General features: G+C 34.7%; 1 protein-coding gene across 1 annotated transcript in view; it reads left to right on the top strand.

Moving 5' to 3' along the window:
• The window catches only part of LOC148952888 (uncharacterized), a 32,183-nt gene extending 22,546 nt beyond the window's left edge, over positions 1–9,637 (top strand). The window contains exons 2-3 of the mRNA XM_089087817.1: positions 5,096–5,277; positions 9,132–9,637. Of these exons, the coding sequence (XP_088943943.1) occupies positions 5,256–5,277; positions 9,132–9,637 (528 nt within the window). The 5' untranslated portion in view covers positions 5,096–5,255. The remainder of the gene's footprint in view (positions 1–5,095; positions 5,278–9,131) is intronic.
• Positions 9,638–23,932: the final 14,295 nt, after the last annotated feature.

Below are 23,932 nucleotides of genomic sequence, written 5' to 3'. Positions count from 1 at the left end.
GACGGTGAATCAAACCCGAGTTTTCCGCCTGACAGTCAGGAGTCTTGACCGCTGGACTAAAGAGACATAATTATAATTGTTTTTTAGTAAAGTGAATCTATTTTTTAAAGCAAGCAAATCCCCATAAAACTTGATATTTGGTTTTTGGAAAACAGGGAAGGAGTGATCAGATTGAGCTGAAATTTCGAGGATAAGCTCCCAGGCCCCAGGAAAAGTTATCCTATAAATTTCAGCCTGATCAGACAACGTTAAAGGGGGGTTGTGGTGGGAAAAATTAACATGGGCTATTATAGGAAAACGAGGTTTTCCGTAAATGTAAATTCGGGGGATAATTTTTTCGGTCTGAAAATATCAAAAGACCCAACAAAATCGAATTTTGCATTGAATGAGTGCAAAGTTATCTGGATCAGGGGCCAACTCTGACCTGTCAGCGTGGATAAGAAAAAAAAAGAGAATAGAAGTTTAAGCGACGAACTGTGACTTTTTTTCAACAAGGCCAAACTCATCAGATTGAGCTGAAATTATGAGGATAAGCTCCCGGGCCCTAGGAAAACTTAGCCTCTAAATCAGCCCAATCGGACAACGTCAAAGGGGGGCTGTGGTGGGAGGGTCGAAACTTCCGGCCCAGTTTACCCCATGAAGACAAAGTCGGAGGAGGATGAAATTTTGCACGTTTCTTAGTTTGAGCTTGGGCTACAAAATGCGATCACCACCGTCTCTCTGCGGCCTCTAGGACCTGAAATCGCTTAACATTGTGGTGGGTCGCCTCTTTATAGAGGCACAAGTGTGCCTCCTTGATAAAGCCGGAGGGGGGTGAAATTTTGCAAGTTTCTTAGTTTGATCTTGGGCTACAAAATGCGATTACCGCTGTCTCTCTGTGACCGCTAGGACTGGAAATTGCTTGCGGGCTCTTATAGGAAAACGAGCCCACGTTTTCGCGGGCTAGCCCGCTTATAGCGGGTTCTTATAGGAAAACGAGGTTTTTCGTAAATTTAAATTCGGGGGATAATTTTTTCGGTCTGAAAATATCAAAATGCCCTAACAGGTCGAATTCTGCTTTGAATGAGTCCTCATTCACCCGGATCAGTTGCCAACTGTGGCCTGTAGGCGTGGCTAAGAAAAAAAAAGAAATGATGAATTTTAAGTGGCTATATGTGTTTTTTTGAAAACAGGGAAGGAGTGATCGGATTGAGCTGAAATTTTGAGGATAAGCTCCCGGGCCCGAGGAAAGCTTAACCTCTAAATTTCAGCCAAATCAAACAACGTTAAAGGGGGGCTTTGGTGGGAGGGTCGAAACTTCCGGCCCAGTTTACCCCATGAAGATAAAGTCGGAGGAGGATGAAATTTTGCAAGTTTCTTAGTTTGAGCTTGGGCTACAAAATGCAATTACCGCCGTCTCTTTGCGACCCCTAGGACCTGAAATCACTTAACATTGTGGTGGGTCGCCTCTTTATAGAATCACAAGTGTGCCTCCTTGATATCTCATAGCAACTGATACTTTTCTTGCAGGGTGCACTGTTGGTATAGCCCCATCTTTAAGGAATATTTCACAGGTACCTTCCATCTGTCCAATCCCATTGAATAAATCTTGGTATTTGTTTGGTAGCTAATCAACTGTGTTTTTTTCTGTGTTCAGAATCATTTTGATTAGGTTCATTTCTTTCGAGGTCTGCAACCCTAGAATAGGTACATAATTATCTTCTATTACATAAAATTTGTACATTTGGACATCAGACTTGTATTTACAAAATAGGGAGCAGGTACCAATGGTTGGGATTCTTGATCCATTGTAACTTGTGAGGTTTTGTGTAGTTGGTTGAATCTGTGGCACTGGATTCATTTTTATCAAGGCATGGCGAATTATGAAGTTAACTTGTGGTCCTGCATCAATTTTAAATTCTGATATCTCAAAGCGGTCTCGCTTTGAGATAATTTAAAGGTAGTAATAATAGGGAAATTATTATATAATTTCTACTGCAACCCTCTAACGTCAGAGCATCCCTGTTTCTAGTGCTCAGCAAGCAAGATTCGTGTCCTGGCAAAATTCCAGTCATTGATACATTGTTTTTCTGGAAGACCCCCTGGATTTCCGGTGATTAGGTCTAATATGAATGATGCAAGTGTATCTCACAAACAAGTCTAAAAGGACTCCATGGACCTCCAGCATGCCACATACACATGCGTATTAACAGCAATGTATATCTTAAGCAAAAACACCTAATGGGAGAGCTTGGAAGATCATCATGCGAGAAGGGCAGATGTCCAAACCAATAATCAATCAAATCAATCAATCAATTTATTAATACTAAAAAAAAAAAACAATACAATTACAAACTTAAAAATTTAAACACGCCCAAGAAGCTAAGCTTGTACAGGGCCAACAAAATAAATAAGACACTATTATAAAGCACTAAAAAAAAAAAAAAAAAAAAAAAAAAAAAAAAAAAATTAGATAAGAGACAAAGAGAGAATAAAAAGAGAATAAAAAGTATACTTATGGTTCAGAGCGGAATGGTGCTACGACACTGTTCTCACACTAGCATCAGTTCTCCACATGACACAACCCCCCCGCCCCTTTGAAAACAGAGAAACGCTCTCCCTTTCTTTGCTAGTGTTTGATACTCTAAGTATTTCATCTCACAATATTACACTATTACTCCCCCTGTGACATACCGCTGTCATATCCCCATCTACCCAAAAACACTTTTCAGACATTTCTTGTTAAAAATTTTATTTCATTCATCCGGATTAAAGTTTGACTTTCTCACAACTCTTTTTTTTAAACAATAAAAACTTTAGCGTAAAGAGCAAGGCGTTGAGGAGGGTACAGCCCCTTTCATATACGGAATCATTTCTGTTCGTTCTAAGATTTAATGTCGCTCCTTACTTTCAGTTGAAAAAACTTTTTTTTTATTTAAAGGCTGCGAAAGCGGGGGCTTGGGGGGCGGCAGCCCCCCAACTGTGCCTCCTAATCCCTGTACGTTTTAAGGTTCGACCTAGTAACTCAGCCTCTTTAACTCTTTAGAAAACGTAGTTTTTTTCAAATAATAAACTAAGAGAAGAACTAGAAAGACTAACAGCATGATATAATACAGAAGGTTGATCAACCAACAGAATGGGTAAATTCAATGGTAATGGTTGGAAAAAAAAGACGGAAATGTAAGACTGTGTATAGATCCAGTGGACTTACATAAAGCAATACAAAGACCTCACTACCCAGTACCTGCCTTCAATGATGTGATAGCCAATCTCTCAGGTGCTACCATCTTTTCTAAGCTTGATGCCACCTCTGGATATTGGTCAATTGTTTTATCAGAAAAAGCTTTATACTTACAACATTTAGTACCATCTATGGACGATATAGATGGAACAGATATCCTTTTTGCCTCATATCCTCTCAGGATGGGTTCCAGAAAAAAATGGAAGAGATTTTTGAGGGTCTAGAAGGAGTAAAAATATTAGTAGACGACATCCTTATTTACGCCAATACACCTGAAGATCACTGTAAGAGACTAGAACTACTATTAGAAACAGCTAAACAAAAAGGAATACATTTTAACAAAAACAAATGATAATTTGCAGTTAATACTGTGTGCTATTTGGACACTGGAATGCAACCTGACCCCCCAAAAATACGAGCTATTACTGAAATGCCATCACCCTCAACCAAAAAATAATTACAAACCCTGCTTGGAATGCCAAACTTTCTTTCAAGATATATACCCAATCTTGCCACAAAAAATCGTCCTTTGAGAGACCTACTAGAAGATGAAATATTTGTTGGGAACAACACCATGAAACAAGCTTGAAAGAAATTAAACAGACTGTCGTATCAAACCTTGTGTACTTCAATAAAATCAGTGATATAATCCAGTTGAAGTTGACACCTCTAAACATGGACTAGGGGCAAGAATCTCATCTGGTGCAAATATATTTGGGTATGCTTCAAGGTCTCTAAACAAACAGAACAAAACTATTCACAACTTGAGAAAGAACTGTTTGCAATTGTGTTTGAAGTCAAACATGTTCACCATTACATCTATGGCCGGAGGATAGATGTCATCAATGATCACAGACCACTCGAAAATGTTCTAACCAAGCCTCTACACAAAGCGCCTCCAAGAATCCAACAATAGAATATATACATCCAGCCATACGATCTAAGAATCCATTATAGACCGGGCAAAGACATTCCCATTGTCAATACCCTATCATATTGTATGGCATATAGGAAAACAAGACCCTTACATTGGAATTCAGAAATGCTCCCATTGCTTATTTTATAGGTGCTTGGGTCTAAATAAATTGGTTATCTGAACATCCTCTTTCCAATTTCTGCAGCACTCACACATGACATCACCGAAACCCTGCCTCCATGTGATCACTTTCTATTTTTATTAAAATATAAATAGGCTACTTCATGTTTTGTAATTGAAGTACAATTAATGCTATTATTTTAACATATTATTAGAATTTCTACTAAAAACAAACTGAAGCTTAAAAATATTGGAGCAATGCCACTTAATTTTGCTGATTCTCCTAATATTTTAGTGTGATCAGGCAAATGTTCATCTCAGTCAATAAAAATGATAATCAGTTGAAAAAAATTGTTTGTTTTTTCCCTCCTCCCTCCACCTAAAAAGGTGGCTATTAATGCCAATGCTAGCAGGGTTTGAATCATAGTAGTTCTCATAGTGGCAGCACTATTTCCAGACTGATCATCATTTTTCCAGCTTTGTCAATTTACTCACCATCCCTCCTTATTCCTTCTGTAAAACTACTATTAAAGTTGTTATAAACTCCTTCTCAACCTTATTATAAGCTACTTCCCAAAAAATGACCAACTCCTCTTTCATTAAGAACACAAATAACACCCAGGCCTGGCCATCTTCCCTTTTATCCCCACCATTGAGTCCAAGACTTCTTCCCCCTCCATCATCTTGACGGCTCTAGGGTATCAGAGGTCAGAATGGGGATGAAATATAGCTTATAATATAGACCCCACTATAAAGTGATCCCTACAAGAGGCAGACCTAGTAATAAAAACTGTGCATAAATTTTATCTTCCATTTTCTCATCTATCTACCAATTTCAGAGAAAGAAGTGTCATCTAGCTTCGACAGACATTTGTTTCCTGTCAAAAGTTCTATCTTTGACTGATGAGACTCAAAAGAAAAGCCTGAGATTACGCCTGGAAAATACCTACTATGCTCCAAACCAACTAATAGTTGAAAACTGGCTCTCTCAAACCGAAAATGAAATCAGAAGTCAAGAAAGGTATGTTTATTGTTTATTAATGTTCTAATTGAGGATTATTGATCTTTTATCTAATTGAGAGAAGATACAATTATGTGTCTTCTTATAGAATGTTTTTAAAATCAGGTTTGAAAGTAGACTTCAAAAATAGTAGTAAGGAAAAGAAGTTAAAGTGGAAAAAGACTTTTATGCAGTTTTTAAACTCAAATTTTAAATTAGACTTTAAAGAAGCAGACTAAATAAAAGTATGAAGGCAACTCTGACCTTGTTGGACTTTGTAGGCAACTCTTGTTAGCCAAGTGTTAATTTTTTTTTTTACTTCTGAAAGACTGTGAAAAAACTGCAGGTAACTATAGGGAAAAAATGTTTTAAAAAATAATGAATAGTAAAGGTTATTACTCTGAATAATCATGTTCATGCTTTAAGAGTTGGTCATATCTATGAATACGCTTTGTAATGTAGGCAAATAACTTTTTCATAAAATATTGCTGCTGATGGTCTTTTGTGTGTGAATTTGCACTAATTTGAGATTAATACTCAAGGCATAAAGCGGATATTTTGTCCAAATCTTGATACATATTCCACCACGACGAAGATAAGCAGTGATTCCACTAGACCAGGCCATGCTGACTTGGTGTCAACAGGCTCAAAGTGTGTTTTGGGATGTTGTCTGATAAATTCAGATAAAAAAGTAATAATGTGTTATTCTTTATTCAATGGTCTTAATATTACAGGTCTTAAGGGTCCTAGTTGAATAATAATCAGTGCTGTCGATTTACTTTTTTGCCCAAAACCTTTTTTACTTAACTTTGACCTCTGAAATTACATTCTTTTTTTATATATGCTATATATATATATATATATATATATATATATATATATATATATATATATATATATATATATATATATATATATATATATATATATATATATATGCTATGGAATTACATAGGCTGTGTAACTCCTGAAACCACCTAAGGATCTAGGTTGTAGGCACATATAATCTGGAAAAATATATACAAATCAAATTAGCAAGAATTCACTGTTGACTCCACCAGTAGTAAGCTTTATCAGGTATTTTTTACTAGCAGTAAATTTCAAATAAAAAAAAGTACTGCCACTACTACTACTAACAACATACTACTCTGCCAGGCCGGCTGCAGCGAACACAGCTGTGTCCACTGCTTCACCAAAATCTATTTAAACCATCACTCTTTATCCCCCTTCCTAATCAAGTTATAACGTCCTTTAAGTTCTACCAAATGACTTCTCCCTATTCCACTCAGGAACTGCCTGCTCTTTGTTCAGCCCCAGATGGATGGAAAAAAGTGGAATCTGGTAGTTTTTCATTATTCAACAGTAAACTATAGCTTTCTTTCATTATAGCCCAAAAAGTGGGATTAAACCGCATATTTAACCAATTCCTAAATTGATATACAGTTAGTAAAATGGATAGCCGTGCATACCTACGAATTCCTTAGACAATTTCTCCAGAGAATATGTAACAAATGGTATTCAGCTTATCAAATCCCTTCTTTTCAGAAGTGGACCATGTTTAGTGTCATTACTTTAGTTTGTAGTGTTCTTAACCTGGTATCAGTATTAGCTTTCTATTATTTTAAAATTTTTTCAACTGTGAAAAAACGTCCTGAGCCATTCTACTTTTTCTATCTTTATAGAATTCACTATCTTTGCTAGTAATACCATCCAGGTGCAAAATTAGGCACCAGTTGGTTATGATGTTTCATGATCAGCCTAGTAGAAAATTTTACTTTTTCTTTATTTTTACCATGCTACTTTGAATGGAAATGGTGGCCATAGAAACATCGAAGTAGAATCGTATGATTGGAAGTTGACAGTCCTAGTGCCTTCTTACAATTTGAAAATGATTAGAGGGTATCCATCCCCCTCCTATGCCTTTTCTGCTAGTCCCTTCCGATGGCTCTTTAAGGAATGGTGTCAATTGGGGGAAAGTGGGGCTTGTGCCCCATTCTAGATGTTTTGCCCCCCCCCCCCTTCAGCCTATATTTTTAAAGATACCTCTTTAGGGTGTTTTCTTGAAAAATGTTTTTGGTATTTTCTTTGGAAATATTGAAAAAAGTGACAAAGTGCACCCTTTAGATATTAAAATATGTGTTTTGCTCCCTCCTTCAATTTTTTTGAATTGCCGTCAGTGATGTATGTCTTGAAGGCAAATCAAATTCTTAGATAGCTTGATATGGATGATCTTGATGGGCTTTGTTCTATGGAACAAAGCAAAGGTAATGGGAGTACACGGAAGCAATTGAGGACGTGAAACTCTCCCAGACTTATATTATGCTGATGATTTAAATATCCTTGATGGAAATGTTATTAAAATGAATGAATTGTTTGAGGTTTTGTGATTTTTAATTTTGAATAATTGAAACTGTTGTTGCCTCACGAAACGCAATAGGCATCATTAGTGTAAATCATTCCTAGATACCCTTTTTTAAGTCAACTTAAAGTGCATGACTTGGCCTAAGACCAGACAGTAAGAAGGTCCCAGTACCTCCAGCTGAATGGAGACTTGGTGTAATTCTGGGTAGATCTTGGTTTCTACATGGCATTCTACTTAACAAAATTTGAAGTCCTGCGCAAGCAATTTCAAGCCTATCATTTCCAACTCAATATGTATTCATTGCTACAAATTTTATATTAAATTGTTAGGTATCCTGTAATAAATAACGCAGAGAGGAAAGGATTGATCAGCCAATCAAAACAAGTAAAATCCAGCATAATAGGGTATGATATTATCGAGTGGTGCCATCAGTCAAGGTTTTCCTACTGCGCTGTTTGCCAACTCATTTCTAGTTAGGCAAACGTGTCAAAGGTCTACTCTGAGGCCACGCAAGCAAGGTCCCAATTCTAGGGTTAAGGATCTAAGAAAGAGGTGTTGACAAAGTGGAAACCATAAAATATCTCACCACGCTAGAACAACTTCAACCCTTTATAATCACCTTATGGTCACCATCGTGTTCGTTCAGAGGATCCATGTTCTTATTATTCATAAAAATTACAGTTTTCTGCGGATATATAACTATCTGTTAAGTTTGTTGAACAAAATATTCTTCTGTTCGAAAAACATCCGAAGTCCTTAGTTACTTTTATTATGCATTCGGGCACAAGAAAAAGTTTCATGAGCAGCTAAGAGTTTGTTCCGTCTTGTGATTTTTTTTTTTTTTTTTTTTTTTGCATGAAACATTAAAGAATCTTAGCACTTAAAATTAAAAAAATCCAATTTTTTTAGTTTTTGAGCTATTTAAATAAACCGTCAACAAAGATTTTTTTGAAAACATTAGTGACTAGCTCAGCTGCCGAGTTCTCAGAAAACTTGTGGTATCATTGGTTCTGGCTTACAACTTGCCTTGCTAACAAAAGAAATTTGGGTGGTTTTAGGCCACTTTCATGCTGATTGTCTAAATTCTCTATTTTTTGCCCAGGTACAATGAAATACTCGGCAACAGTTAGTTAAAATAAATGAAAACGTTCTTAGATATAAAAACTGGCGTTAAGCCTTTATTTGGTGGCTGATCAGGTGGGACGGTGTTAGGGAGGAGACATTCTACTCCCACCAGAAGTCACTTATGTGTGTGTAGGTCTATTTACAAATTCGAATGTCTGTGCAAATTAATAAAAAAATAGATAGATGAATTGCATTGATGGGATAAAATTTATATTATTTTTTTCGGGGAGAGAATACCCAGGCAAGAGCGAAACGTTTTCGTATGTTTATATTTAGCCCAAGTGTTTATTGGAGTGCACTCTGTACCATTTTCAGCTTTATTTTTTATGAGTTATACTAATTTGTGTCTAATAAGCAATCTGGTGGACATTTTTCTCTTTCCTTCTAGACCCAGTCCGCAATCATCGCTCTCAAAGCAAAAGTACTGGATTTCACATGGATGTTTCTACTACTTCAGAAACCATTTGGTTGCCTTGCCCTTCCAACAAAACTAAGCAACCTGAGAAAATCTTTTTGAGAACAAGCGTTCCAATTAAGAAACTATCGAAACGCAATATTGATGACATCCGCCATGGCAGATGGCGGTGTGATTCTTGTGGAAAGATTGAAAATTCCTATTATTTATTGCAGTTGCATATATCTACAAACTGTGAAACAGGGTTGTCATTTAACTGTGACAAATGTGACATAGAAATAAACAACTTCACCGATTTCGCCATTCATTATATAGAACATGAAGCTAGCACAAAAAAGAAATGCCCTATTTGTTTATGTCCGAATGTTAATAACATTAAGGAGCATCTAGTTATGAAGGGTCATGTTTGGAAGGAAATTGCTGGATTTGAGTTTCCTGACAATTTATGCGACAGAAAAAACCAACAGCGATACCCGTGAAATTTTAACAATTCAATTGAGGATGGATACTCTCAAGGTATTTATTTATTTTTTTATTTTTTTTTATTTTTTTGTTCTTTAAGAATTTTCTCTATTACTTTCAAATTATTTTTTTCTATTCTTAAATGAAATACTGAAATACCTGATAAATTTTGATATAATAAATAATTAAACTTATATATTTTTTAAATATGTTTTTTTTCCAGTAAATTGTAAATTATATTCTGGTCTTTAGAATACAGGTAGAGGGGATGTCAGCCGCACTCCTCCTAATTTATGCGCGTTTTGAGTATGACTCGGCTATTTATTGCAACTCGTCTCTGTTTTGGGTTTTCTCCTATTTATTTGATTGTGATTTATGGTAGTTTTACGATTTAAAAAATTAACTTATTTTATTTCTGGTCGTCTTTAGTTTATTGTAGCTCTTTAAATTTATGTGAGAAACTTTCGTCGTGGAAAAAAAAGTATTTAAGATTAAATTTATGTTCGTTTTTAACTGTTCGTTTAAAATATTTGAATAGATTGCTTGGATATTTCTCCATAATCTTTTGGTAGTTGCTATGCTGGCCGTGAAGCTTTGGTCTCGACAAATTCAGAGTTATGTAGTTTTTTGTAGGGTCTTTTATTTTTTAGTACCCTTCCAGATATCAGTGCTAAACTTGTATTTATTTACAGATAGTTCTTTTTTTATTTATTCACAAAGAAAAAACTTGTTTTTTCTTTTTTGAACAGATCTCGTTTTTCTTTATTCATATTCACCCAAAAGAAAAAAAGTTTTGTAGTTTTTCACAGTTGTAGAGTATATTCCAGAAATTTTACTACTGGATATAGTAATTACTTCTGATTACAGGTGGAGCCAAATTATAGTTATGCTGTCTGTGGAATGAAAAACAAACACTGCATTAAAAACAGGAGAGTTAAATGAGAAAATTGTCCAAATTTCTAAAATTAATCTTCACCAAAATCAAGGATAAATATTCCTTTAATCTCTCTGCTACCTCTGCTACCTAATTCTTCTTCTTCTATTTAACAGCAGGTGGGCTTTTCAGTAAAACTATTTAGCCCTTTTCCTTTTGCTTCACTCTGTGGGCTACAGAGCTACTGGCTTGATTGCCTCATATTTATTAGATGAATTCAGATATCTTTCAGCAGATCTTTCGACTCTAGGAGTTAAAATATAAGATGATAGTATCGATTTCTATGCTCTGTGTGCAGGTATAGTTGGCTAGGCTCTTGGCTGATAGTGGGATTTTGTGGTGTTTGAAGTATTTTAACAGTTTAGAAAGCAAGGTATGTTGTGCAGACGTCAGCTTATTACATTCAAATAGGCAATGGTCAATTGTTTCATTATTCATATTACAATGCCTGCAAAGAGGGGACAGGGGAATTGAACCACTTGAATTAGAAAGCATATATGAGAATGCAAGGAAATTTAGTCCATTTGTTCCAGAACGAATTCTATGATAAATTTTAGAAAGATACTTATTGGGAAAGGGGGAAAGGATAGGATTAATCTTATTAAAATTAATATCTGATAGCCTCCATCGGTAAATATCTCTAATTGGGATTGGTCTCCCACTTGGCTGGTCAATATTTATAGCATTTTTTGCTATTTCATCAACCTGATGATTACCACTTATGCCAGAGTGGCTAGGAATGTACTGAAGTAAGTTTTTATGCCACTTGAAGCAAGATTATCAATAATACTGAGACAGTGATAAGTGCCAATGTCCAACTTATATTGAGGAGGTGAGGCCAGCAACTCAAGGCTTGATAAAGAGTCGGAATAGATGATAATATTATTCGAATTTTCAATCAAAGATTGGTTTTGCTTAAGGTGTTCTAATGCCATGATTATGGCATTTAACTCAGCAGACATTATAGATAAATTATTAAATAATCTCTCGCCCATTGCAATTTTCAGGCGAGGAAGGAAAACACCACTTGCAACCTTCTCATTCATTTTTGACCCATCGACAAATATTTGGAAGTGATTTTTATAGGTAATTGTATTAAGTTCTGCAAATTTTTTCTGAACAAAAGCAATGGGGGTTAAATCTTTATTCCATTTTGAAAATTCAGTATTTATTATGAGAAATTACCAATTCCATGGAGGGGATTGGGGGAAAGTAGGTGCAATAGACTTTGCTGGTACAGGGAACTTCTTTTGAATATTGGCATACTCATCTGCAATACCTCTATACATGGCTGGATTTCTTAACCAATTATGTAATGTGTGTGAGCTATTTGATTCAATTTTTGTAAGATGTTTTATCAAGAGAAAGCTACGTCTCTCCCTTATTGTTGTTAATCCACTCTCCATAAGCAGAAACTTGGTGCGTGTGGGTTTTCTAAGACCAAATATGAGACGTATGATATCATTTAGTGTTGTTTCAATTTTTTGCATCTGGGTTTTTGCACTTGCACCATAGACGATGAGCGCATAGTCAATATGGGGTCTTATATGTAATTTATAAAACTGGACTAAGGTTTTCTCCTTACAACCCCAGGGTGTGGAAAGATGTCTTTTTAGTTTGCTTTTCTATAGCATTTTTTTATTGTGTTTGAAATGTGGAGGTGGAAATTAAGTTTTTGGTCAAGCATGAGACCTAGGTAATTAATATTATTATCTTCTGGAATAGTTGTTTTATTTAGAGTTAGTTTTGCATTAACATGGTTTCGCTTCCGGTGAAATTGGATTATTTTTGACTTGGTGGGTGCAATGGGTAAATCTGAATGTTGAGAGAATTTTTCAAATTGGAAAAGTGACTTTCGCAGATTTGACTGTGCTATCTGAAAGGTGTTGCCAGATGACCATAGCACCAGATCATCAGCATATTGTAGATTCGTGTGGGGTAGGTTCATGTCCCAGAGATATAGGGCAAATAGGAGGCAACTGAGGACTGCTCCCTGAGGTAGGCCTTTGGATATTGTCTTTTGGGGTGAAGAGGCTGAACCAACACAAAAAATGAAACTTCGCACTTCTATGAAGGATTTAATAAAGGACTAGCTTAGGAGGTACTCCAATGTTTGCAAGTTTATTTAAAAGGATTTGGTGGTTCACATTGTCATATGCTCCTTCAAAATCTAGGAAAGCTGCCACTAGGATATTATTTTTTGAGAAAGATTCATTTATTGCATTTGTTAGCAAAATGAAAGCATCTGTTGAGGAGTGGTATTTCCTGAATCCAGTTTGAGTGTGTGGGATCATGTTATTTTTCTCAACAAACCAGAGGAGTCTGTGATAAATCATTTTCTCCATTATTTTCCCCATCACAGGTGTAATCATTATGGGCCTATAAGACTCAGGGTTATCTTTTGGTCTATTTTTCTTTTGGATTGGTAGGAGGGACGAACAATTCCATATATTGGGGAACCTAGAAGATGCCCAAGCGTGATTATAACAATTTAGCAGTTCTTGTTTGTATGAAGGTGTGAGATTCTTTATCCATGTAGGGTGTATATTGTCATAGCTGCTGCTAGTTTTGGACCTAATATGATGTATTGCATTATTCAATTCCTGGATTGAAAATGGATTAGTTATGTACTCGGATCCTGGGCGAGGTTGGTAACTAGGGTTCATAGGAATTGTGGACAGTTTGCTGTGATTATTTGATGTTAGCTTATTAACAAAAAGAGTTGCAAATAGGTTAGCCTTTTCAATATCATTGTCATAATGGGTATTATTATGTATAAGCTCATACAGGAGTGGGTTGGGAGAAGTCTTTTTCCCACATATGTGGCTTATGATTATATGTATAATTGGCTCATGCGTTTCTCTGGAGAGATTATTTGCAAAATTATTCCAGTATTTATATTTAGCATCTATTATAGTCCTTTTTAGGTTAGATTCTGCTTGTAATTTTTTTAAATATGTAGTAGGTGTTGTTTTTTTTATGAATTCTGTCCTAGATGCCATTTTTATACTCCATTTATTTAGCCACTCATTTGTCTACCATGCTTTAGGAATTTGTTTAGGGAATGTTTTCTTAGGTGTTGTCCTGGGGATAGCATGATTAGCTGTATTTATTAGTAAAGATGTCAAGGCTTCAGCATGTGTGTCAACTGTTGTGTTAGAAATGCATGAACTTTGGGTGAAACTTGTAATTTCATCATTTAGCTTATTTTGGGAAATAGACCAATTTTCTTTAGTGTTGATATATTTGGAGGTATGAGATGAAGGTTCAGCAGGTTCATTTAGGGAGCAAACTATAGCAAAGTGGTCTGTACATAGACTATCAATTTTATTTATGTAAATTTTGTTCACAAAATTTAATGACACAATTTGTAGATCAATTGTGGAGAATTTGCCACTTTTGGGGTTGAAATATGTATTCAGGTTTGGAGGGGTAGCAACAGCTAATTCATTATTATTTGAAGTCATATGCTCAATAAATTTACCAGCTTTATTTGCTGGTTTATTCCCCCACAAAAGGCTGTGGGCATTAAAATCACCACAAATAATGATATTTTTTAACATATTAGAATTATTTATATAATTAAAGAAATCCTTGGCATCTGTAGTTTGGCCATTAGGGTTATAAAAGCTTATTATGTAGGTTTTTAAATTATTCTGCCAAACACTTATACCAATTACATCAACATCATTTTCAAAATCTGTAAAATTGATGCCACAAAATTTTATATTAATATTGACTAATAAAGCTACCCCACCTCCTTTTCTCTCTGAAGATCTATCCTTTCTCGGGATAGTATATCCCAGAGACTTAATTTGTTGATTTTGGGTTAAATGAGTTTCCTGGAGGCAAGCAATATTAATGGAATTATTAGTCATAAATGATATTAGTTCATTTAGCTTATTTTCTGTGAGTGATCTTACATTCCATTGGAGTATTGATAAATGTTTTGTTGTTGATTTATTCTTCATATGACTGTGTATCAATGTTCAGCTTTGTTAAAAGTAAAGAAAGATCTTTTTTTGCTTGAATGAGCATATCATCTGGGATGTAGATTTTTGCCAATTCTGCAATAGTTTTTGTTTTCTGTAGTTGATGTATGTTCATGGCCTGAACTGCATTACAGTTTAGAATGAATAAGCATATATTTGGGGATTGTATTTATGGTAGTGCATCCTGTTTGTTGGTTAAGGGATTGATTCCTGGTAGTGTTTCTGGTTTGTTTCTTTTTGGGAGGGAGGGCCAGGCTGGCCTCATCTCACTGGAAAACGAGGCTTGCTGGCTTGGTGATTCCTTCTGATAGGGATTTGAGCTAGGGGGCTTAGAAGATATTATTTTATATGGGGTGCTTGTTGCATTTGGGGCATTTGACTTGGGGGTTTTGGTTGGTTTCATTACAGGCTTTATTTGGTATTGGTGGGCAGCATTTGCTTCCATTGCTGCAAAGGGGTATGGGATGGCCTTCTCTGTTGATATTTGGAGTGTTAGAGCTCTTTTCTTGTATGCAGGGCAGAATGATTTATTTGTAGATTCATGTGGGCCTTTGCAATTGATGCATGTAGGCTGGGTGTTGTTGCAAGTTGTCAGCTCTTTAGGATGGAAAGATTTACAAGTACTACACTCTTGGAGAATTTCATTGCATTTGTTTGTCGTGTTTCCCAGTTTGAAACACTTCTGACACTGAATAGGCTTAGGTTTGAATTCCTTGTGTGGTTTGATTTGCGCAAATAGGAATAATTTTTCTGGGATATCAATTTTATCCTTTAGTGTGAATAAGAAGGATCTACTAGTTTTTAGGCCAGTAGAGATAGGTTTTCCAAGTTGGGTAACATCCTCAACTGGGATTGTGTTTCCAGCCCTATCTGATAGGCCTTCTTTTAACTCCTGAGTAGATATCTCTGGGGGAACATTATAAACTACAAATTTTGTTGGTGATTGTTTTGGGTTCCAATTAGATGCAATAATTGGGATATTTAGAAGGGATTTAAGGTTAATTATTGTATCCGCTGATTTCTTATCTTCTACAGCTATTAGCAGAGATCCATCACGGTTAATGTTAAGAGAGAACATTGATTTTAGCAGTTTAAAAATTGCAACTCTTAATGCAGAAATCATTTTTATCTCAAAGGGGGTAGTGGGAGTAATTTTAAGGTAAATTCCTAAGTTTTTGGAGGGAGGATCCTGGGCAGGTAGAGGGGAAATGCTTTTAATTGGGGAGATTTTTTTCCTTTTTTTCGAGCTTCTAGAGAGGACCTCTTGAAACCCATTATCATCATTTATGGTTGCATTAGGATCTACATTTATCATTGTCCTATTCTCCGAATTGGATCTATCATTAGAACTTTCAGATAATGTGCTTGACCAGCCAGGATGGGTATCTTTCACTATGGAATTTGATTTGGGATCTGGGGGGACGTTTTGTTTTGGAGGACTTCTAAAAATTGCCTATTGGAAAAATCTTTAAAAACAAAAATAAAACAAAAAAAAAAAGGGAAAATATATTATATAAAACCGTCTGCACTATACTATGGGGAGGATAAACACCACAGTATAGCCCTGAGGATGACTTGAGCAGGATAGGTTTGGTACAACTGCTGATTAGAAGCGATAATAATCACAAGAAAATATATTTCGATTTTCTTATAAGGTTGCTGTTTTGGTTCCAATTTGGTTCCACCTAATACAAATTTGAATATTGAAATTATTCTTCTTCCTCTTGTTTGGTTTATTATGGATATACTTTTGCATATTCTCAACACTGGTATCAAATTCCAAGTCTTACAGTGTTTTGTGGCAGCTGAGTTCGAACTCTATGTTCCGTATTACCTACCTGAGATCGATACTAATGCACCACTATAGGAAAAAGCTCTATCTCTCCAAAATTCAAAATTTTGCTATTTAGACGGTTAACTATAACAAATTCTGATGCTCACAGGCAAGATAAGTAAATTGCAATGGTTATAACCAATACTTCGGAAGGTTTTGTATATGGGATGGTCATCGAAATAATCAAATGTTATAAAAAATTTGCAACAAAACTATTCAAAGTTATTGATTCTATTCCATAGAGGAACAAACCGATGCAGGTAGGATGGTGAGAGGTCATTTCAAACCTAATATCTCCCTGCACACCACAAGGAATTCCATAAAATATTTTTGAAATCTTAGCTACAGTTTAGAATCTTTCCACTTTAATAGGAAATGGCGTTTGTTAAATTTGAAACTTCTGCAAATGCCATCTAGTGCAAAGATAGTTTTGCAGAATGATGTGGGGATTTTTTTGTTTTTCTTCATGGCTTGGGTATATTTTATATCTTTCTCAAGTATGGAGTGTTTCTCTCAAATTGTCATATCAAATTTGCCAATTGACTCTCTTTTCGAGTTCATATCTGTAGAATGAGTATAAACGGAGGAACAGTAGAATAATAAAAATGAAGAAACTAAGTTGAACTAATTAAGCTAATTGAACTAATTGAACTAATGAAAGTAATTAAGAAGTTAAATTTTTATCCCCTGTCTTCCCTTTTCAAGATGCTGTTGGTAGATTCCCTTTTACAAATATGAAAGCAGGATTTTTTTTTAAAAAAAAAAGGAGAGCAATCCTTTAAAAAAAAACCTCTTTAAAAAAAAGAAGAGCAATCCGGGTTTTACTTGTGTTCACTTTATATCTCTCATTCAAATATTCTTGAAATTATATCTATGGCTCCTTGCAGATTGTCTAAGCAAAGAATCTTAACTTTCACTGATCAAATTGGGAAGCAAATTGGGAACCTCAGAGCCACCCGAACCTTCTATTATCATGTTCATCCTATTAAATCCATTGAACAAATTCTTGAAAGCCTAATACCTGATTAAATTAATTTTCATTGTTCCCCATAGAGCATTTATACATAAAACAATAGGTGAGAGACCTGTCAGTTGATGCAGTATAAACTATTTCTTGGTGTTTTCATTGCCTCCTTATTAAATAGATCACAAATAGTTAGATATTAGGATTTCGTAAATAAAGAGATTTCACGTGAGATTACTGACAGCAATTATAAGAGTAAATGGGATATTCAAGGGGAAGACGCTTGTTTTTTTTTTAATTTACCAAGTATATTAAAATATCCCATGGGGAAATAGAGGATAAAGAACGAAGAATTACATCAATCGGTAATTTATGAGACAATGGAGGAAGGGTGTGGGTGATGTCGAGTCTTAAACCGCACAACCAACATGATATCAGCTTTTCATACTTAAAAGACGTGTCATCTCCAAAAATATTGAAAGGATGATAACTCTTTCATTTTTTTTTTAACTGACAAAAAAAGATAGTAACCTTAGGTTAACCGTAGTAACCTTAGGTTACCATAGCTCAATGCTTATTTTCTGCTTAGTTGGGATGACTGTGGGCTTGACTCCTTGCAAAAGTATTTTTATTATGCTTAACAGACTCTTGAATACTCTATTAAATTCAATGTTCATCGTTCTCCATAGAGCGATTAATCACAAAACAATAGGTGAGACAGCTGTCAGTTGATGCAGTATAAACTATTTCTGGGTGATTTCGTTATCTCCATATTAAGTAGATCATAACTAGTTAAATATCTTAATTATAATTCCTACTGTCTCTCTGTCCATCATTGAACACCTTAAGTACCCCTTCTTTTCTTAGCTATAATTAACTGCCTTGCTGCGGCATTTCCTGTAGGAACTTGTCGGTGACCTAACTGTTGTTGAGATCTGTTGTAAAAACGAATGAGCAGGCCCATGAGCATCTTCACTGATATTGCGCGTGATGTTTAACGTTGATACATGGGGGTGACCCCTTTTGAATTCATGATGATGCTGATGCGTTTTCTTAACTCTCCATCCTATTTTCAAAATTCTCTTACTTTTGAAATTTATGTCCCCTCCTTTCAATTACTTGCTGTTTCTATTTCTCCTATTATGAAGTTGGGTATCCATGTTAAAGATATTACCCGTAGAGGTGAGTAGCTTCAGATAGTTTTTTTTATGCTTAAATATTCCTTCAACCCTCAAACTGTAGGCTATACCGTAAGGATACGTAAGGATACCGTAAGGATCTTAATTATACCGTAAGGATACGTAAAATAATCCTTGCTATCCTATTGGAAGAATTGTATCCTAGTCTATATCATGTTCACCAATATGGTCCGAAAACCACACTATCTAAAAAACTACAAGGATAATCCATTACAAATAGATGGCAATAGAATGAAATTAGTGACACTCACAATAGAGAAAAAATCTGCTGCGTTTTTTCCACAATAGAATGAAGTACACAGAAAAATATGCAACTCCCAGTATTTCTAATAATGTAGATAACTACAATCGATTTTTTTTTTTTTTTTTTTTTTTTTTTTTAATGTTGTCCCTGAATTAATAATACTGTTAAATAAAAATAAAAAACGTTAAAATTATATTTCAACTTTTTATTCTTCACTTTTTCTTATATATTTATTTTTTTTTTTTTTTTTCATTTTAAAAGGACATATATACTTTTTTAGATAAAAAAACGTAATATAAGGATAAAACGGATTGTATCTTTTAAAACCGATACCGCAGGGATTCGATAGGGTCTAACGTGGACTCTATGGTTGGTTTTAATATCGAACACAGCGATGCTCTTCCTGAGGTCCCTGGGACCAGATATTCTACGCATTGATAGTAAGGGTTTGCCTCTCTTTTCGAGTTCATATCTGTAGAATGAGTATAAAAAGAGGGACAGAAGAATAATAAAAATGAAGAAATTAAGCTAAACTAATTTAGCTAACTCAGTAATTAAAAAGTTCGATTGTTAACTTAAAATTTAGTTAATTTGATTAGCTCATATATGAATCTTTCGAATATTAATTTGACCAGCTCATATATGAATCTTTAATGATCGAAATTCAGCTCAAGGGTTAGTTGTAACGAATACTGAACTGAAAAAATTCTTTTAAATGTTTTCACTTTTATAACTTTAAGAAATCAAAAATTAGTTAAGATTTTATTGCATGATTTTTTCTGCTACTCGTTCTTCTCCCTTAATCTAGAGGTACAACCAATTAAAACTTTTGTATGAGCATTTCGCTTAGAGGAGAAGACAGATTCAATAAGTATGCTTTAAGAAAGATAATACCTCACACACACGGGCCGAGGGTTGTAAATAATGCAAATTACTAAATGCCTCAACTTAGTTTTTGGATTGCAAAGGGGGATTGTTTATTATTTGATGTGCTACCCGCTCAAAATTTTCAGGAATGTTTCCCTGTTTCAAAAGGATCAAGTTCTCTGGAAGGTGGTTAAAGGATCCAAATATGGGCAAATAAATTTTTGTTCTTTATTAGTCTTATTTCGAGAAGTTACTTTCAGTATACAGGCGAATATCCAGTAAATGGAACCGCTACTGGGTTAGTATATGTGGTATCGACGGGTGGGGGTTGGGGGAGTTACAAGAAATAACGTTTTGTAAACCATTTCATAGATTCACAGTGTCGACCAAGTCTCGAGAAAGATTGGGGATGGATCTAAGAGGATAAGGTACTGGTGGAGACAGGAAGGGGGTGGCTGGGGCAAGGGATATTAAAAAAATTATTTGGAGAAAGAGATCAAACAACAGGAAATAATTCAGCTTTTGCTCTTGAATCACCTATGGTAGCTTTAGAAGGTTTAAGCGAGATCGGTGTTAAAGTAAAAAGTCATTGTACTGCCTGCTTGTCGCATTAGTGTATATGCAATATCTGAGGAACGGCTCGGAGTATTAAATTGAAACCTTCAAGGAATATGGAGGGCAGGGTTGAATTAAATCCAAATACATTTTATGTATCAAAGTTATCAGAAACCTTGCCTGCAAATAACAAAACAGCGTAAGGGATTCGGTTGAAATTTTGAGAGGAGGTTCAATGAGGAGAGGGTGGTCAAGTGGACTCTAGACTTGACTTAAGATAAATCAAAATACACTCTGCATATCGAGGTCACCAAAATAGTGTGTTTATAATATCTTGAATAGCTTTGGGGGTACGAGTTAAGAGTTGCAGGTACCTGTTGTAGACAGGAAGGGGGTGGCTAGAGCAAGGGTTGATGTGTATATTTTTTCTCGATTTGACCACCTGTTTCTAGATTAGAATAGTTTTTCTTCGGAAATAGTTTGACAATAGGTATATTGTCGAAATATAACTCAAAATATTATACACCTTAGATCCGAAGTTGTTGAGTAAGGCAGTAAATCAGTCCTTGAGTGATGCCACAACGAGAGCAGTATCCTAATGGTAACCTACTTGACGGTGGAAGCAGATTTTATTAGCTTGTTATTTCACTGATTGTCCAAATGACTTTCTTTCTCCTTGATTTGGTGGAGCTGGACGTTGTACTATCTTAGATGCAGTGCTAAATTCTCTTTCTTTCCTTTGGGGTCCTAAAAAATAAATGGATACTTCAATAATTTTTTTTTCGGAAACCTTTGTCTTTATTATATTAATATTGTAGTTTTTTTTTTTTAACTTATATTTTTTTGTTTTATTCTCTTATTGAAATTGAAAAACTCAGTTTTTTTTTATTCTATATCTATAGATATATTTTTAACAAAAATTAAAAATTTTTTTGATTTTTGATACAACGAAAAAAAAAATAGAACTAGCTCATTTCATATTTTCAGGGATAAAAATGACTGCAAAAAACTAAATGGGAACCACTGTTTTATCACAAATGAACTAATAAAGGTATATTATTTTAACTGGCCTAATTCAAGTGTATGAAGTACAAGTTCATGGCCACCTGTGTTTAATCTATGGTGGTGCAACAAGTTCTACTATCACAGTTCACACCAGTATTTTTTTTTATCGGTACCACAGTTTTACCAATACCGTCCGCCCTATTGAAAGCTCTTTGTCTCTTCATTTTATGTCTTTTTCCTTGTTTTAACTTACTCATTTCTATCATGGCATTTGTAAGCCTACCAGCACTTTTTCTCAATTGTCACTTATCCATAGTGTCTATTTGTCTGTCATTATTTTTGTAAAATTTTGATCGGATGACTAATACGTGTTATAAGAAATATCTATATCTACTGCATTTCCGTTGAGATTTAGAAGACAAAGGACCATCATCAAGTGAAGACTCTATAAGCCACGATGTTAAAGACTCTATTTTGTCACAAGGACTTCGACCATCTGGGACAGATCGCATGCTGGACTTTAAAACTGAATCGGATATTGCAGTCCAGATGTCTGAGGCTTTCCCTGATCAACTGATATTGAATACATCGATTTTTGAAGGTAAGAATATGCTTTTGCATGCTTACCGTATAAAAATGTACTAGTATATATATATATATATATATATATATATATATATATATATATATATATATATATATATATATATATATATATATATATATATATATATATATATATATATATATATATATATATATATATATATATATATATATATATTATATGTGAGTAATAATTATGTACATATTTATTTTTTGTCGAAAACGGCTCCATATATTTTTTCGGAAAAATTGGTATCTTGGGATATTCTCGCATAAAAAAATGATCTAGATAGGTCAGAAGTCTTGAGAAAAATTGTTAAGAGCCTGAATTTTTGTTTTTTGCAAATGTCATGTACTATGTTAATACATCATATAAGCATTTCTTATGGCATCATATAAGTATTTTCTTATATGATGTCATGCATAGTATAAATAAGATTGATGAGTTTCCGACGCAACAGTTATTTATATAATATAATGTCTGTTGGAAGGCCCAGAAAAACAAAATTTACAGTTGTTGTTATTATAAATGATGATTCTTTGGAACCAGCACCTGAACTAACGTGTTAAAAATCAAAATGAAGAGCAAAGACACGGGCGGTTAGAACATATGCGAAAACGACAACTAGAGCGTGTTAAAATTAAAATGAAGAGCTAAGACACATGCAGTTAGAAGGGATACGACTGCGAACAAGTGAGGGAGTCAAAAATAAAGATGAAGAGCAGCGAGTCAATTGAAATCAACCAGGACAGTGAGAATCAAACGTATCATAATTAAAAAGATCGTATCAAACGCATGTGGATTTTGACATTGATAAGGTTATCAATGCCTACCATATCTTTATTGAAAAAAAATATGTATTTCATAATGACTAAATATAAGCCGAGGTGTAACAAAGCAGACCAATTAATAATTATAGCAATGATGATTGATTTTTGGATTTTGATATGGATAAGGCCATCAATACCTACCATACATATTAAAATCCAAAAAAAATGGAATGGATAAATCATTGGAAGAAAAAGAAGTTTTTGTCCCGCCACCTGAACAATTAAAACAAACAAAGGTTCGGTAATATGTCTTTCATAATTACAAAAGACAAGCCAAGGCAAAAGAGGAAGTTTTTGTCCCATCAGCTGAACAATTAAATGAAACAAAGGTTCGGCGATATATCTTTCATAATGACATAAGACAAGCCAAGGCAAAAGTCGATGTTTTTGCTCCACCACCTAAAAAATTTAAAGAAACATGGGTTGTCGCGAATGCCTTCCATACATTGTAAAACCAAAAACCTGGACTAGATAATTTGTTGGAAGAAAAAGAAGTTTTTGTCCAGTACCTGAGCAATTGAAAGACACAAAGGCTTGGCTATATGTCTTTCATAATGAAAAAATACAAGCCGAGGCAAAAGCTAAAAGTCCAATAAAAAAATTTAATCATACAAAGGCATTACTTCTAATTTAAGCTCGAATTGGACGTCAGTAGAGAGGGGTCAGGAGGTCCCATTGCCCACCCCTGCTGCCACCTATAACTTTTTTTACATAATTCATGGATGGTTATGTGTGTCGGTCGATTTATTTGATGTTTTTTATGGATTTTGTCAGTGAGAATTTGAAAAACAGGAATTTTGTCACATTTTTGTATGTTTTTATGGACTTTGTCAGTGAGAATTTGAAAAAACTGGAAGTTTTATGGTTTTTGTCAGTGAGAATTTGAAAAACAGGAATTTTGTCACATTTATGTATGTTTTCATGGATGGTTATGTGTGTGGGTCGATTTATTTGATGTTTTTCATGGATGTTTAATGGTTTTTGTCAGTGAGAATTTAAAAACAGGAACTATGTCACATTTATGGATGTCAACAGCAATTCATGTCTGTTTTATGGTTTTCTCAGTGAGAATGAAAAAACAGGAATTTTATCACTTGAAAAACCATGAATTTTCTCACATTTATGTCTGTTTTCTTGGATGGTTATGGATGATTTATGGTTTTTGTCAGTGAGAATTTGAAAAAACAGGAATTTTGACACATTTATGTCTGTTTTTATGGTTTTTGTCAGTGAGAATTTGAAAAACAGGAACTTTCTGAAATTTTTGTATGTTTTTATGGT

The sequence above is a fragment of the Artemia sp. Qi Xiang Cuo genome, chromosome 4 (assembly GCF_049724085.1).
Source record: "Artemia sp. Qi Xiang Cuo chromosome 4, ASM4972408v1, whole genome shotgun sequence".
In the NCBI taxonomy this organism is placed as follows: domain Eukaryota; kingdom Metazoa; phylum Arthropoda; class Branchiopoda; order Anostraca; family Artemiidae; genus Artemia; species Artemia sp. Qi Xiang Cuo.
This window is presented reverse-complemented; position numbering and strand designations above follow the sequence as displayed.